Consider the following 12,120-nt stretch of genomic DNA (forward strand, 5'->3'; position numbering starts at 1 on the left):
TTCCTCTCCCTTTCCACAGCAGCTTTGACTGCAAGTGTTAGGGGTGGCTTCCCAAAAAACAGGTCAAAAAGCAGTGCCCCCCTGCAAGGGGCCTGCCTAGAGCTGCGGAAGGGTGGTCATCCCCTCCCTCTTCCCCATTTGAATAAAAATCCAAAAAGCCACATCGTTTTTTAATAACCCAGACATTACAAAGTATGTCAAAGATACTACTAACTAAGGGAGGCCAAGATTATACAGTTAGGAGAGTTGATGTTTTTGTCACCCAAACCACCATCATTGGCCTGTGCCAGCTGCACGGCTGTCCCAGCCCTTCCCTCTGAGGGCTGAGGGGGATGCCAGCCCCTCCACGCCTGGCTACAGGCAGTTGCCCCAGGGCTTGGCCTGCCATGCTCCTGCCTCTCACCGCAGGCAGCAGAGAAGCAAAGCCTGAGAGGTGGGAGAGGTGCAAAGTGGAGAGAAAGAGCAAGCTCCTCTCCCTGCTGTGCCAGGCAGCAGGAGGGGCTGCGTCAGGCAGCCCGGAGCAGGGGACGGGGCTGTGGGTCATGGCGACACAGAGGCTCGGAGCTCCTGCATACGGGGACGCAGATGGGATGGGATAGGATGGGATGGGATGGGATGGGAGGGGATGCTGGCCCACCGCCCTGCCTGGTGCATGTCCTGGTGCAGGTCCTGGTGCAGGTCTCTGAGGAGTGGCGGGTGGTTAGGCAGCATGCATGGCCCAGGCCTGGAGGGAGATGGTGCGCAAGGCGGCTGCGGGGGTACTCGCTGCCCACCTCCCAGCTGGGGTAAATCCTCCCACTGCATGGGACACTCTGACCAGGCTATCAGCTTGCAAGAAGAAACAAATCTGGGAGATGGGGTGGGAGCAGACAATCTCTTCTGCCTCTGAAAGCGTGCTCTTGCACAAAAGATTAATGTAAAGGCAAGTTTGACATCATAAGGCAAGTGCGAGACTTACTCAGCAATAGATATGTATGTTTTAGTAGGCTGGGCAGGATGAAAGATACCAAAAATATCAAGCCCTTGGGGGAAAAAAAAAACAACCTGACTGCTCAGCCCATGAAAACGAAAATGCCACTCAGAGGAAAATGTCCCACACTTTATTACTCTGTGGGAATTTGGCAAACACAAACCCCAGTCCTGGGTGGCTTTCCATCATCCAAGACAGCCTGAAGGGCTTGCTGCGCAGAGCTTCATCAGCTCGCGGAGCAGAGCAAGCCACTTAAGGATAATGCAGCCTCCTGCTTCTAACCCCACCATCTGACCCACAGACCTCCTTCTGCTTCACCAGGTGGGTGAGCGGCGAGAAAAACATTCACGTATTATGTGCATCGAGGGCTGTTTTGCATCCTGTAGCTAACACGTCTTTCAACAGTCCTCCTCTAATCTGTAATACCATGATCTTGTTGGAGCATGAAACAGTCGATTTCCCCTGCTTGCTGGATTGTTTTATGCTTCTTTTTAAATATCACAGAGATCATGATGAACAGTAAGATAAGCGCAGCCTTAAAGACATGGTCAAAAATGCAATCTCAAAATTCTGTTTTGTTTGGAAAACAGAAAATAAGTACAAATATGCCACACAGACCAATCAACATTGCAACGCTCACAAGGAGGACATAAATAGCATGGAGATATTGGCTTCATGTTAGCACAGGACCCAACCACACCCTTTGGTTGAATACCCGTGCGGGAACCGTTCCAATTACCTAATGAGCGATTATTGAGTAGCTGCACTCCATTTTATCAGGCAAGCAAGGCTGGTATTGCTGGCACTTGAAAAGGGACGGAAAGCAAATATTAACTACTCTGTCTGACGCCAGTGACTCTTCCAGCTGTAGCTGTTGCCAAACACACACTACTGCTACTGATTTGGACTTGCTTTTGGGGTTGGTTACAGAAAGATGCTTAGGATGAGGATGTCTGGTCTTGTTTTGGTTGAATCTCTCCATATTAACATGCTCCATTATGCAACGTGGGCATACTGCAAGTGTTGATTCACACGGGCAGCTCTCAGGCAAATGTCTCACCTGGCAAAAGTACAAGGCAGCTCTTTCACTGCACACACCGAAGCACACCGTACACCCTCCCCAAGCTACAGCCGCTGCCTGGTGCAACCCACTGGGCTGCCTTCCAAGCAGCTGCCACTTCAGCTGCAATGTGGCTTATTTTCGTACCCACATAAATAATAATAATAATAATAACAACAACAACAATAATAATAATAATAATTAATAATAATATCTCCTCCTGAATTAATAACTCCATGCTTGCCAATGTTTCCCCGGACTGTAGCGCAGCAGTCACTCTGTTTCCATCCAGGCCACACAACACACAGCTCAGTACAGATGTGCTTCTGGCACCGTGGCATTACAATTTTCAGGCCGAGTGTGTTTTCCCTCCCAGCTCCCCTCCGATTCTACTGCTCAGAGGCGCTAATGATTTAATCAAGCTCTCAAATTCTTATCTCTACCACGTGGTTAATTAATATGGATTTTTATGAGGATGAATGGATTCTTTGTTAGGCCTTTTTATAGGACTCTAAGAGACCTTGGTTTTCTCTTGCCCTAGTTTTCAAAATGTCACTGACCCAGAAGAAAAAAGCTATCAAAAAAAAACCTGATCATTTCCTTCACTTTGGGCCAAAACTCACCAAGCCAAAAAGCGGATCTGAGAGAACACAATAAGAACCTGCTAATCTGAAAATACCCAAAATCTATTACATTTCACCCTGTGTTTTAAAGCCAATCTTCAGAACAAGTCTTTAGGGAGGAATAACAAACAGAAGCCGCGTGTCACGTAGGCTAGCCAAAAATCAATACACACTGTTGGACAATGACTGTTTTACCCAGTAATGAGCTATCAACAAGTGCTACAAACCAGAATAATCATTAAGGGCTGGAGCATGGGGACACGGCAGGGACCACAGCAGTGCTGAACTCTCCCAGGAGGAAGAGGAGGGCAGGAGCGCTGCCAGACACAGTTTTACTCTCATCCTTCCTTTAATGATGATACAGAAAAGCCAGACTTAAAATTAATCTCCTCTCCTCTGTTGCCTTTCATGCCTCCCTTTCTGAGGTGGGAGATGGCAGCTCCAGGGAAAGCACCATCTCCTCCCTTGGCAGGGAGTTGAGGGAAGCAAACCGTGGCAGAACACATGTAGCCTGTCTGTCCACGCTCACCAAACCGTGCCACCAAAGAGCAAAGAGGTTTTCTCCTATCGTGAGGACCAGTGCGGCACTGCCAGTGAACCATTTACAACTGTGTAGCTTTTTTCTTTAAAAAAAAGCAAACTTCTTTAAACAATTATTTGAAATTAATGAGCACAAGCCTGTCTCTCATCTTCCCATCTCTGTTTCGCCAGAAGAAATTACTTCTTGTGCATGATATTTTTGTATCTTCCTTTTACCATTCAGATCAGCGGAGGCTACGTCTACAGTAGCAAGTAGTGGAGCTCAACAGGAACAGATCAGCAGATCAAAAGAGCTGGTGTTCAGGACGTAACGTACCCATCACATGTGCAGGGAAGAAAGGTTGTGTTGGACTAGCTCTAGCCTGAATGCCCACAGACAGCCACAGTACCTTCTTGGAGCATTTATTTCAGTTGCATTCAAAATAACCATTTCTACACTCCCTGACGGCTCAGCAACATGAACCAAAGCGTGGTCAGCAGGGATAACTGGGAGAGCTCCTTCAAGACAGCACTGCCATTATGAACTAAAACACTAAGCAGGTACATACTGTAAATCCTAGGAACTATCAGGGGAACCGTTAGGTACTTGCCAACCCAGGGAGAGGGTGAGAAATTCACCCCTGAGCCCTTTACATAGTCCCTTCCCTTCCATCCAGTAACAGAGTTTCATTTTCTGCAGACAGGAAAGCAGTGAAAGGAGTTATTTCCAGCATTTATGTTCAGCAACATGGTGTTAAGCAATTAAAAACAAACATAGTATTTTTTTTCAAGATTAAGAAGTTGGTACTTTACCAAAGCCCAATGAAGGTGACGAAAATATTTCTACAGGAATGCATCTTTTCAAATCCAAGTATAGTATAAACATTAAATAATTAACTACTACCATGTCTCTGAGGCAAGTGGGAACTTTCCTTTCTACACTACTCCTTTCAACCTCCTTTTCTTTTGAAAGCAAATTATCCCGTTTACCAAAAGCGCTGCTGACTGAGGAAGCCCGTTCATGCTGAGTTTTCTCCTCCTGGCTTTCTTGAACACTTTTGCTCTTCTCGTTGCCAGGACCCTGGAGCAGCTCTGCTCTGAACCACCACTGTCTTTACCGCCACAAGAGCCTGTGAAGTGAGGCACTGCCGTACATGGGGGCACAGACAGAGGCTGCAGGTTAAATACTTAAAGGTACTAAGTCACATCATTTAGACATCAACATACTTTCAAAGATAAGGGCTTAAGTGGCTTTTCTAACGTTTTAAAGAAAATCCACAGTGAAGCACAGATTTGAGCATAAGTGGCCTTCAGTGCCCTAATACAGGTGCCTCAGAAGCCACCCACTCCTTAGGCATTTTAATGCCAGTTTTTAACCAGTTATGCACCTGATAATGCCTTTAACAGATTGAAATTTATCTAGCATTTATACATCTATACAATCTATTTTTTTCATTAGGCATGCAAAATGGACAAAAATACCCACAACTGATTTTTTTTTTAGGCAGTCTCATGTGTCAGTTGCCTCTCCAGTGCCTTCAGCCCCTTCACATGCCACGAAGCCACTCAGTTAGGGGAACTGCAGACCCGCTGCTCACTCGGGCAGCAGACAGCATAAATTTCAGTGCAGCTCCTATGGGAGCTTTTTGATTTGTAAAAGTCACTCCTGAAAAATCATAATAAACATTTAATGAATTTTTTTTGATCATTCTGGTTAAAGACAAAGAAGTGTAGCTGTAATAACATAGTGGCCCCAACAGATGAGGCATACAGCTAGAACAAAAAAAATGCTGGGTAAGAATTAGGAGTCTACCTGACCTCTGGATAAATTAAGCAGGTCTCAGAGAGATATCCTCCTTTACTCAGAGCTGAGTGCAATCTACTATAAGCTGCACAACAAAATCCATCCATACATATCACCGTATTTTCAATTTCACTTGTGAGAAATCATTTATAAAGGATTAGACATAACTGCATGAAAATAGCATAATTCATTTATATCATTAAACACTATTCAAAAACAGTTTTAGCAGCCACATTCTTATATGATCATCCTTTGGGTTACAGTAATAAACAGTAACATGCACACAGATTAATAAGCAGAGCCAAAAATTAGGACTCCTGAAGTTAATTAAATAGTGAAAGAGTGAGTGCATGCCCCAAACTCCGAGAGCTAAAACACACTCTCTTGTGTCTGAATTGTGTCAGCGAGCACGGAAAGAAAAGGGAAAACAAACTTTTGCACAGGCTTGGTGGGAAATCGCACACATAGAGTCTGTTTGCCATCCTAGGGAAGAAAGTGGAAGGATTTGTGCATGGGAAGGGAGGGAACTGGAGGTTGGATCCTCCCACAAGGAAACAGATTTACATCCTGAAGGCAAAAAATCCTCCCGCTACAGAGCGCCACAAACCCTGCTCAGTTTCTGCTGTAGCCACGCATTTGTAAGTGGCTGCACATTCCCCTTGCTGCAACCCCGCACTCAGGCTCATCAGCAAAGTCATATCTCCAACAGTTCTCAAAACATTGCCACGAAGCCCTTCCCTTACCAAAGGAGGGGACACGCCTCCTCATTTCAGGTAGCTGAAAACAATTTTGGACCCCAGCTGTGTCTCTTTCATTTACAGAAGGCGAGCGCCAGGCTGGACTCCTCTATGGCGCCAGCCCGTAACACAGTGCTGGGAGGGAAGCTATGGGAGGAGGAGACACAGGACGGAGCTCCCACGTTATTCCTCCTGTGCCCGTCGCCAGCCAAGCCCCGAGCTCCTGCCTGCTCCCTCCACAGCTGCAGCAAAAGCGACTTCAGGTTTCAAAGACGGTCCGTACACCGCAACAGAGCATCTCCCTGGCAAGTATCCTCTGTTCACCAAAATGTTTGCATTTTAAGGAGAAACCCTTCCCTTAAATATTTCCCCATGGGATATACCCATAATAGGTCCAGCTCCAGGCATTTCACCTGCACTTTTAGGTGGCTCTGTGCAAGAACACAGAACAGCTTTGCAGCCACTGTTAAGTTGTGCTCCATGAGAAAACTGGGAGAAAACAGAGAGGTGCTGGAGGAGAGGGCACAGATAATGTTGATCTTATTGTGACTGAAATTTATTGTAAAATCTAGGAGACGGGGAAGGAAAAACATCAGAAAAGGAGTCCAAGTCTTAACATCATGCAATTTCACAGCAATTTCAATTTTCTTGGCAGGAAGGGAGGGGGTAACTGTTGCTCTTTTGTTTGTGGAGATCAGCTTGAAAACTGGAAAAGGTTAAAGAGCAATATATAAATCTGAAAAGATACATATATAGGGGTTTATATTCTTGCAGCTTTTCCTTCAGTCTCATGATTTTGTGACTAGCTTCATCATTTGAAAATGTCTGGAGATGGGAACATTAGAAACCATATTGCTTTCATTTCTTTACCTATTTTCTTCATGTTTTTCAAGCTTCATTAAATGTCCTTAAAATATTTCCCTGAAAAGAAAGACGCACTGGGAACAAAGTTACATTTTCACCTATTTTCTAGTGACTTTTTTTACTGTATCTTCTAGGCCTATTAAGGAAAGTGAATGTTCATCCTTGAACACTCTTCTAACTAAAAACCCACTAACAGAAATTCCTCTAAAGCAGGTTTTTGCAACATTAAGCCACTGGCATTAATTTAGCAGGATTTCTATAATAATTAGCTCTACTAAGTAGTAACCTCTTCACTATTTATTTTAAGGAAGTTCTTCTACCCCTCTCCTTTTTGTTCCCAGAAGTGCTGTCCTCCTCACAGAAGAAGAAGAATCACAGTCAAACATACCTAAAAGCACTGTTTGGTTTTACACATGGTAGGGAAGGAAAAAAAAAAAAGCTAACCATTTTGTTACATTTTTCAGGCATATAACTTCACAAAGTTATATGACCAAACTGACTGGCACATTAAGTTGATCTTATCCTAATTAACTAGACTAGACAAGTACTGTAACACCACTGGATGCCTTTCAGGAAAAATAGAAGATTGGATCACAAAGAATTTAAATGTAGAATAAAATATGAGCAATCCAGACTAGATCTCACTCCTACTTTTTTCTTCTGTGCCAACTATTTACACATATCTCCTGTTATGCTGTGTATTATACAACGCTGGACATATTCTTTGAAGCTATATCTTAACAATTTGAAAAGCAGACCATAACTAGTTTTACATGCATCTTTAGTCACCCAAGAAGTAAGCTGCCTTTCTAATACTTATAAGCAGCCATTCCTTGAATCTGAGATTTCTCTAAAACCTCTCCAGGTGAACCTGAAGATTTAAAGTAATCAAAGTCTCTGGCTGCTTTGCAAACCTCATCCCAAGATTCCTATTATTTAAAAAAACCTTTTCCTTGAGTGATCCTATTATTCTTATTTCACCTTTGCTACCACAGAGCTGCAGGCAGATTTACTAATGGTTTCTATATGTCATGTCACAGAATGTGTCTTCAGTGCTTCATCACAGCTGGCTCTCCATTTGCTTGGTTGACCCAGAGCAGATGCTGCAGCGTCACAGCTCCATACATAGAATGAGTCTGTACCATTTGTTGCATCTTTAATCACTACAAAAATAGCTTATGTCACTTCTAAGGGACGTCTCTGGATGTTTTACCAGAGTCAGGCACATACAGCCTGGCCCCAGGTTTGCAGTGTGTTCATTTCAGCATAATCTAGGAGCTCAAATTATTACAGCAAAGAAATATAATTGAGTCATTTAAATTTTAATAAGCAAGGCTCTTTCACTGAGATATTGACCAAAAAACCCTACTGTTATTCGACACATAAACACCAATCTGACTTTTCAGAAAAGAGCATGAATATTATTTCAAAATAAAACCCTATTCTAAAATCTCACGTAACTTTAATTCAGCACCCTCTGCATTAAAGCTAGATAGCCTTTTCCAAACCCGTTTCATGACAACAGCCACTCAGTCTTTCTACCGAAGGCTGAGTTTGACTGGCACAACAAATGTGTGGCTGACAAGCTGTGCTCAGTGCAACAGTCAGACTAGCTCGTGTCTGTTAGGAGTTTTTGCTTGCTCTCTTGAAAATCTGATACTGAAGGAAAATGGAAGAAAATTCACCATTAAAGACGTCTGGCTTTAAACCACTGTTAACACTCACTCATCAAAACACATGGCTTCAATGACAATATTAGTGCAAATATGGATCGTAAAAGTGACTTGGCACAATATTCTTTTGCGCCATCTCTTTTAAACATATTTTCTCTCAACTAAGCACCGTAGTAATTTCTTTGAAAGTGAGCTAAAAGGAAAGAGCTCTGTGGAAACATGACTCAGCCCATCTGTCCTAGAATAACCAGGCTCTAAACACATCAAAGACACGCTTTCCAGCAGTGCTAGTCCTGGACCAGCCTCTGATACCCACCATGAATGTTTTCATGAGTATGTTTAGAAGAAAAAATCAGTCTTCCCAGGAAATTCTTATAGAAGAAAATTCAACACGTGATTAATGAAAACCCAAAAAGTCTATGTGAGAGGCCAGCTCTTATGCACTCATTATTGCTTAACTGTTAAGGTAGCTGCCATTAAATCGGAACAATTAAAAATCAGCCAGTGAGTGCTTGCTTAACAAGTTATAACTCATTGCAAGTAAGGATGAAAGACTCTGACCTGTAAGAAATTTGTTTAGAAGCCACAAAAATTTTCTACTTGTTTTGGCCACAAGCTATCTTTCTACATGTGCAGGGATATAGCAGTAAGAACAGAAAAAAAATATAAAATAAAATAGCACTGTAGGTAATAGCCTCATTAGGACAGATTAATGCAACCACCTAATTGTCAGCAAATTGTAAACAAGGAAACTAATGAAATGGCATAACTGTTTTCATGCTGGCAGTTCCTAGTTTACAGTAACATGTATTCTGAGTAACAAAGCACAAGAACCAGTGAGCACATCTGTACCAAAAAAGGCAACAGCTCTGAAAATACCACGAGAAAGTACTATGAGAGCTGTTATCTTTCATTTCACTGCTGAAGCGTCTCTTGTGAAACACAGAAACATCTTCAAAGAAGCACAGATACAAACTAACTACACTGACCACAATGCTAGTTTTAACAGGTTTCTCAGAATTCCCTTCAATTTGTGCACAGTCACAGATTTTTGCCAAAAATCCACATTAATAAGGCAAAAAACTACAGTGACTTACCTTGCAGTGATAGGTAGAGATCATCTATTTCGGAGGAAGCCTGCTCCTCTGTTGAGGGAGATGACTGCGTTGATGCCATATTAAATCCTATGGTAATCAATTTCCAAACTGAAATTATTAAAAAAAAAAAAAAAAAAAGAAAAAGATAAAATCAGTACAGTTTTACATCAAAACTGATGATATCAAAGATGCTCAAGTGTGCAGCACTAAGACACGTTTTGTTCTGGGTTTTCTTCCCTTGGCAGGCTGCTTCCTTAGCTCATACAGAATAAAGCAAATGTTCCTACCACGTGAATCCAAGTTTGGTCCCTAGAGTCGCTTCTATCGGTGGCCAGTAGTACTGTACAACACAAACCATGGATCTCAGTGTGCCTTGCCATGAAAACAAAAGCACTATGTAACAGTTTAAGGCTGGGCTGGCTATTAAAACAGTGGCAGACGCTCTCTATTAACCCCCCTCCCCACTCAAGAATGGGAAGGAAAAGAGAAAAGGGAGAGACTTATGGGTTGGAAAGTTAAAACAGTTTTAATAAACTATAATAATGAAAAAGAGTATAATAATAATATTGGAATAATCAAATATATACAAATATATATACAAAACCAAGACTGAGCTCCCCTGAAGTCAGCCACGTCACCACCAGCACTGCAGGGCAGGCTCTGGGAAGGCCCAGGCTGGGCCCAGCGACGGTCGAGAGCTGGATTCAGGGATGCACGGATCAGGATCGGGGGCAGCAGGAAAACAGACAGAGTCCTCTTCGGACACCGGCCATAGCAGAAAGAGAGCGAGACCCTCGTGATCCCCCCGCTTTATACCGAGAATGACGTGTATGGGATGGAATACCCTTGTTGGTCAATTTTGGGTCACATGCCCTGTCCGCTCCTCCCTGCAGGTGTGACCCCCCTTCGGCTCTTCACTCGTAAGCAGTGAGGAATTTAGCAGTGACCTTGGTTTCTCTAAGAACAAGTACAGCAAGAGCCTTTCTGCCCAACACCCGTACCAGTGCCTCAGTGATAACTACAAACTTCGAGCGTTATCAGTCCTGGAAGCAGACGCTGTCTGCAAAACGCGCAGCTAGTTTCAGAAAGTGCAGTTACTTAGAGGAGGCTTAGCTGAAAGTAAAAATCACTGAAAGGAAAATTGGTCTGTTTTAGGCCAAACCAGGACACACTAGGATGAGGAAAATTCACACACAGCTGCCTTCTTTGAGAGCGCCAGGCTGACAAAGGCTTGCAGTGCCTTCTGCAGATTTGCTGCTGACAAACGTCAAAGGTTTTCTTTATATCTTTGTACTTTTCAGGTATCTCTTCCTGTCCAGACAATCATTGCAGAATGGAAACAATTTAGGCAGAATCTGCAAAGATTAAGATGAAGTGAAAAAGCAGTGGTTATCGTAGGAGAACAATCACTACTGCTGTCTCTGTCTGGTACGTTTGCTACTCCTCATCCCCCATGAAGGGCTTCCTTCCTGCAACTCCTTCATCTTCCTCTCCCTGGACACCTCCCTTATCTCTAATGCAACTTTAGTGAACAATATGCTGTATCTTTCATAAAAGTCTAACATTGTTTCTGGTACTGCAGTAGCCATATTGTTCAATTTGTCACTGCAGGAAAAACTGGATACTTGGATAGAGACCCATTTTTAGCAAGAACTTACAAGTTAAACAAATTCAAAAAGAAATAAAGCTGAAAATTAAATAAGGGCTCACCTTAAACAAGCTTTGTTGCCTAAATAACTGTCACCTTTTCATCAGAAGTACTAGGATTTACATACCATGTATTAATAATTCATCTACCAAGTGTATGTCAAAATAAAGGGCGTGAACAGATGAGTAAGGAAATACAATATTAGAGAACGCCAGAGGAATTTTTACATTCAGTCCCTTGTGCATATGAATCATGAGGCAGCCTTTGTTTACGCCACTATATACTATTTTTCCTCACTCCCTGTCTCCCTCACTGCACAGAAAGAACAACACGCTTTTAATGAGGACCTATTCAATATTTTCTTTTCCTCACCCTGAGCAACGTGTGTCCTCGTGCTTTATCCAAGAGCTTCTCTGATGACAGGATTATTAAGTTCCTCATAAGATTTTCTATGGCACTGATCACCCCAGCATCTGAACACTTCACAAACATCAATCAATTCACATTTACAGCATCTACATGAAATCTGGGGTTATTGACCACATTTAGAATCACAGAACAGTTTGGGTTGGGAGGAACATTTAAAGATCACCTAGTCCAACTGCCCCCACGGGACATCGTTTTACCCATGACAAGCAAAGGCACTTAGAGACAAAGGCACAAAGACAATAAAGAGGAAAAAAAAAAGTTGCTAATCTGACTGTGGTTTTCCACAGAAATAGCTATTAGTTCATATGGCCAAAGCACTGACTCCAGCTGCTGCAGTGAGCACACAGCATTTCTGCAAGTCACCAACAACTTACAAATAAAACTCAAGGCGTCAGATTCAAGAAAGGGGAGATCCAGCTGGGGCAGGTAAAGACAAGACCTATCTAGATAATCAGAGAAAAGGAAAAAATATTTTACAAGAGTTTGTCTTGCTTAGCCTAGTAAAAAGAGGAGGAAAAGGAGTATTTGATCTTTGGCAGGCGCAAGAACAAGATGATATAAATAAGCCATGCCTTGAGGTTAGGATGGAAATCAGAAGAAGATTTCCAAATACTAAGTTCTAACAAAGCCTCCCAATACAAGCAACTGGCACAAAGGCTTTATGTGACTTTAAGATTGGAACTGTTCAGAAATAGA

The 12,120-nt window shown here is 42.8% G+C and overlaps 1 protein-coding gene across 1 annotated transcript in view; it reads right to left on the minus strand.

Annotated features, from left to right (window-relative positions):
- Positions 1–12,120, minus strand: part of SYNE2 (spectrin repeat containing nuclear envelope protein 2) — a 209,653-nt gene that overhangs the window by 181,331 nt on the left and 16,202 nt on the right. Inside the window, exon 2 of the mRNA XM_068397626.1 lies at positions 9,348–9,455. Coding sequence (XP_068253727.1) covers positions 9,348–9,426 — 79 coding nt within the window. The 5' untranslated portion in view covers positions 9,427–9,455. The remainder of the gene's footprint in view (positions 1–9,347; positions 9,456–12,120) is intronic.

Source organism: Nyctibius grandis, chromosome 4 (genome assembly GCF_013368605.1).
Source record: "Nyctibius grandis isolate bNycGra1 chromosome 4, bNycGra1.pri, whole genome shotgun sequence".
Taxonomy (NCBI): Eukaryota; Metazoa; Chordata; class Aves; order Nyctibiiformes; family Nyctibiidae; genus Nyctibius; species Nyctibius grandis.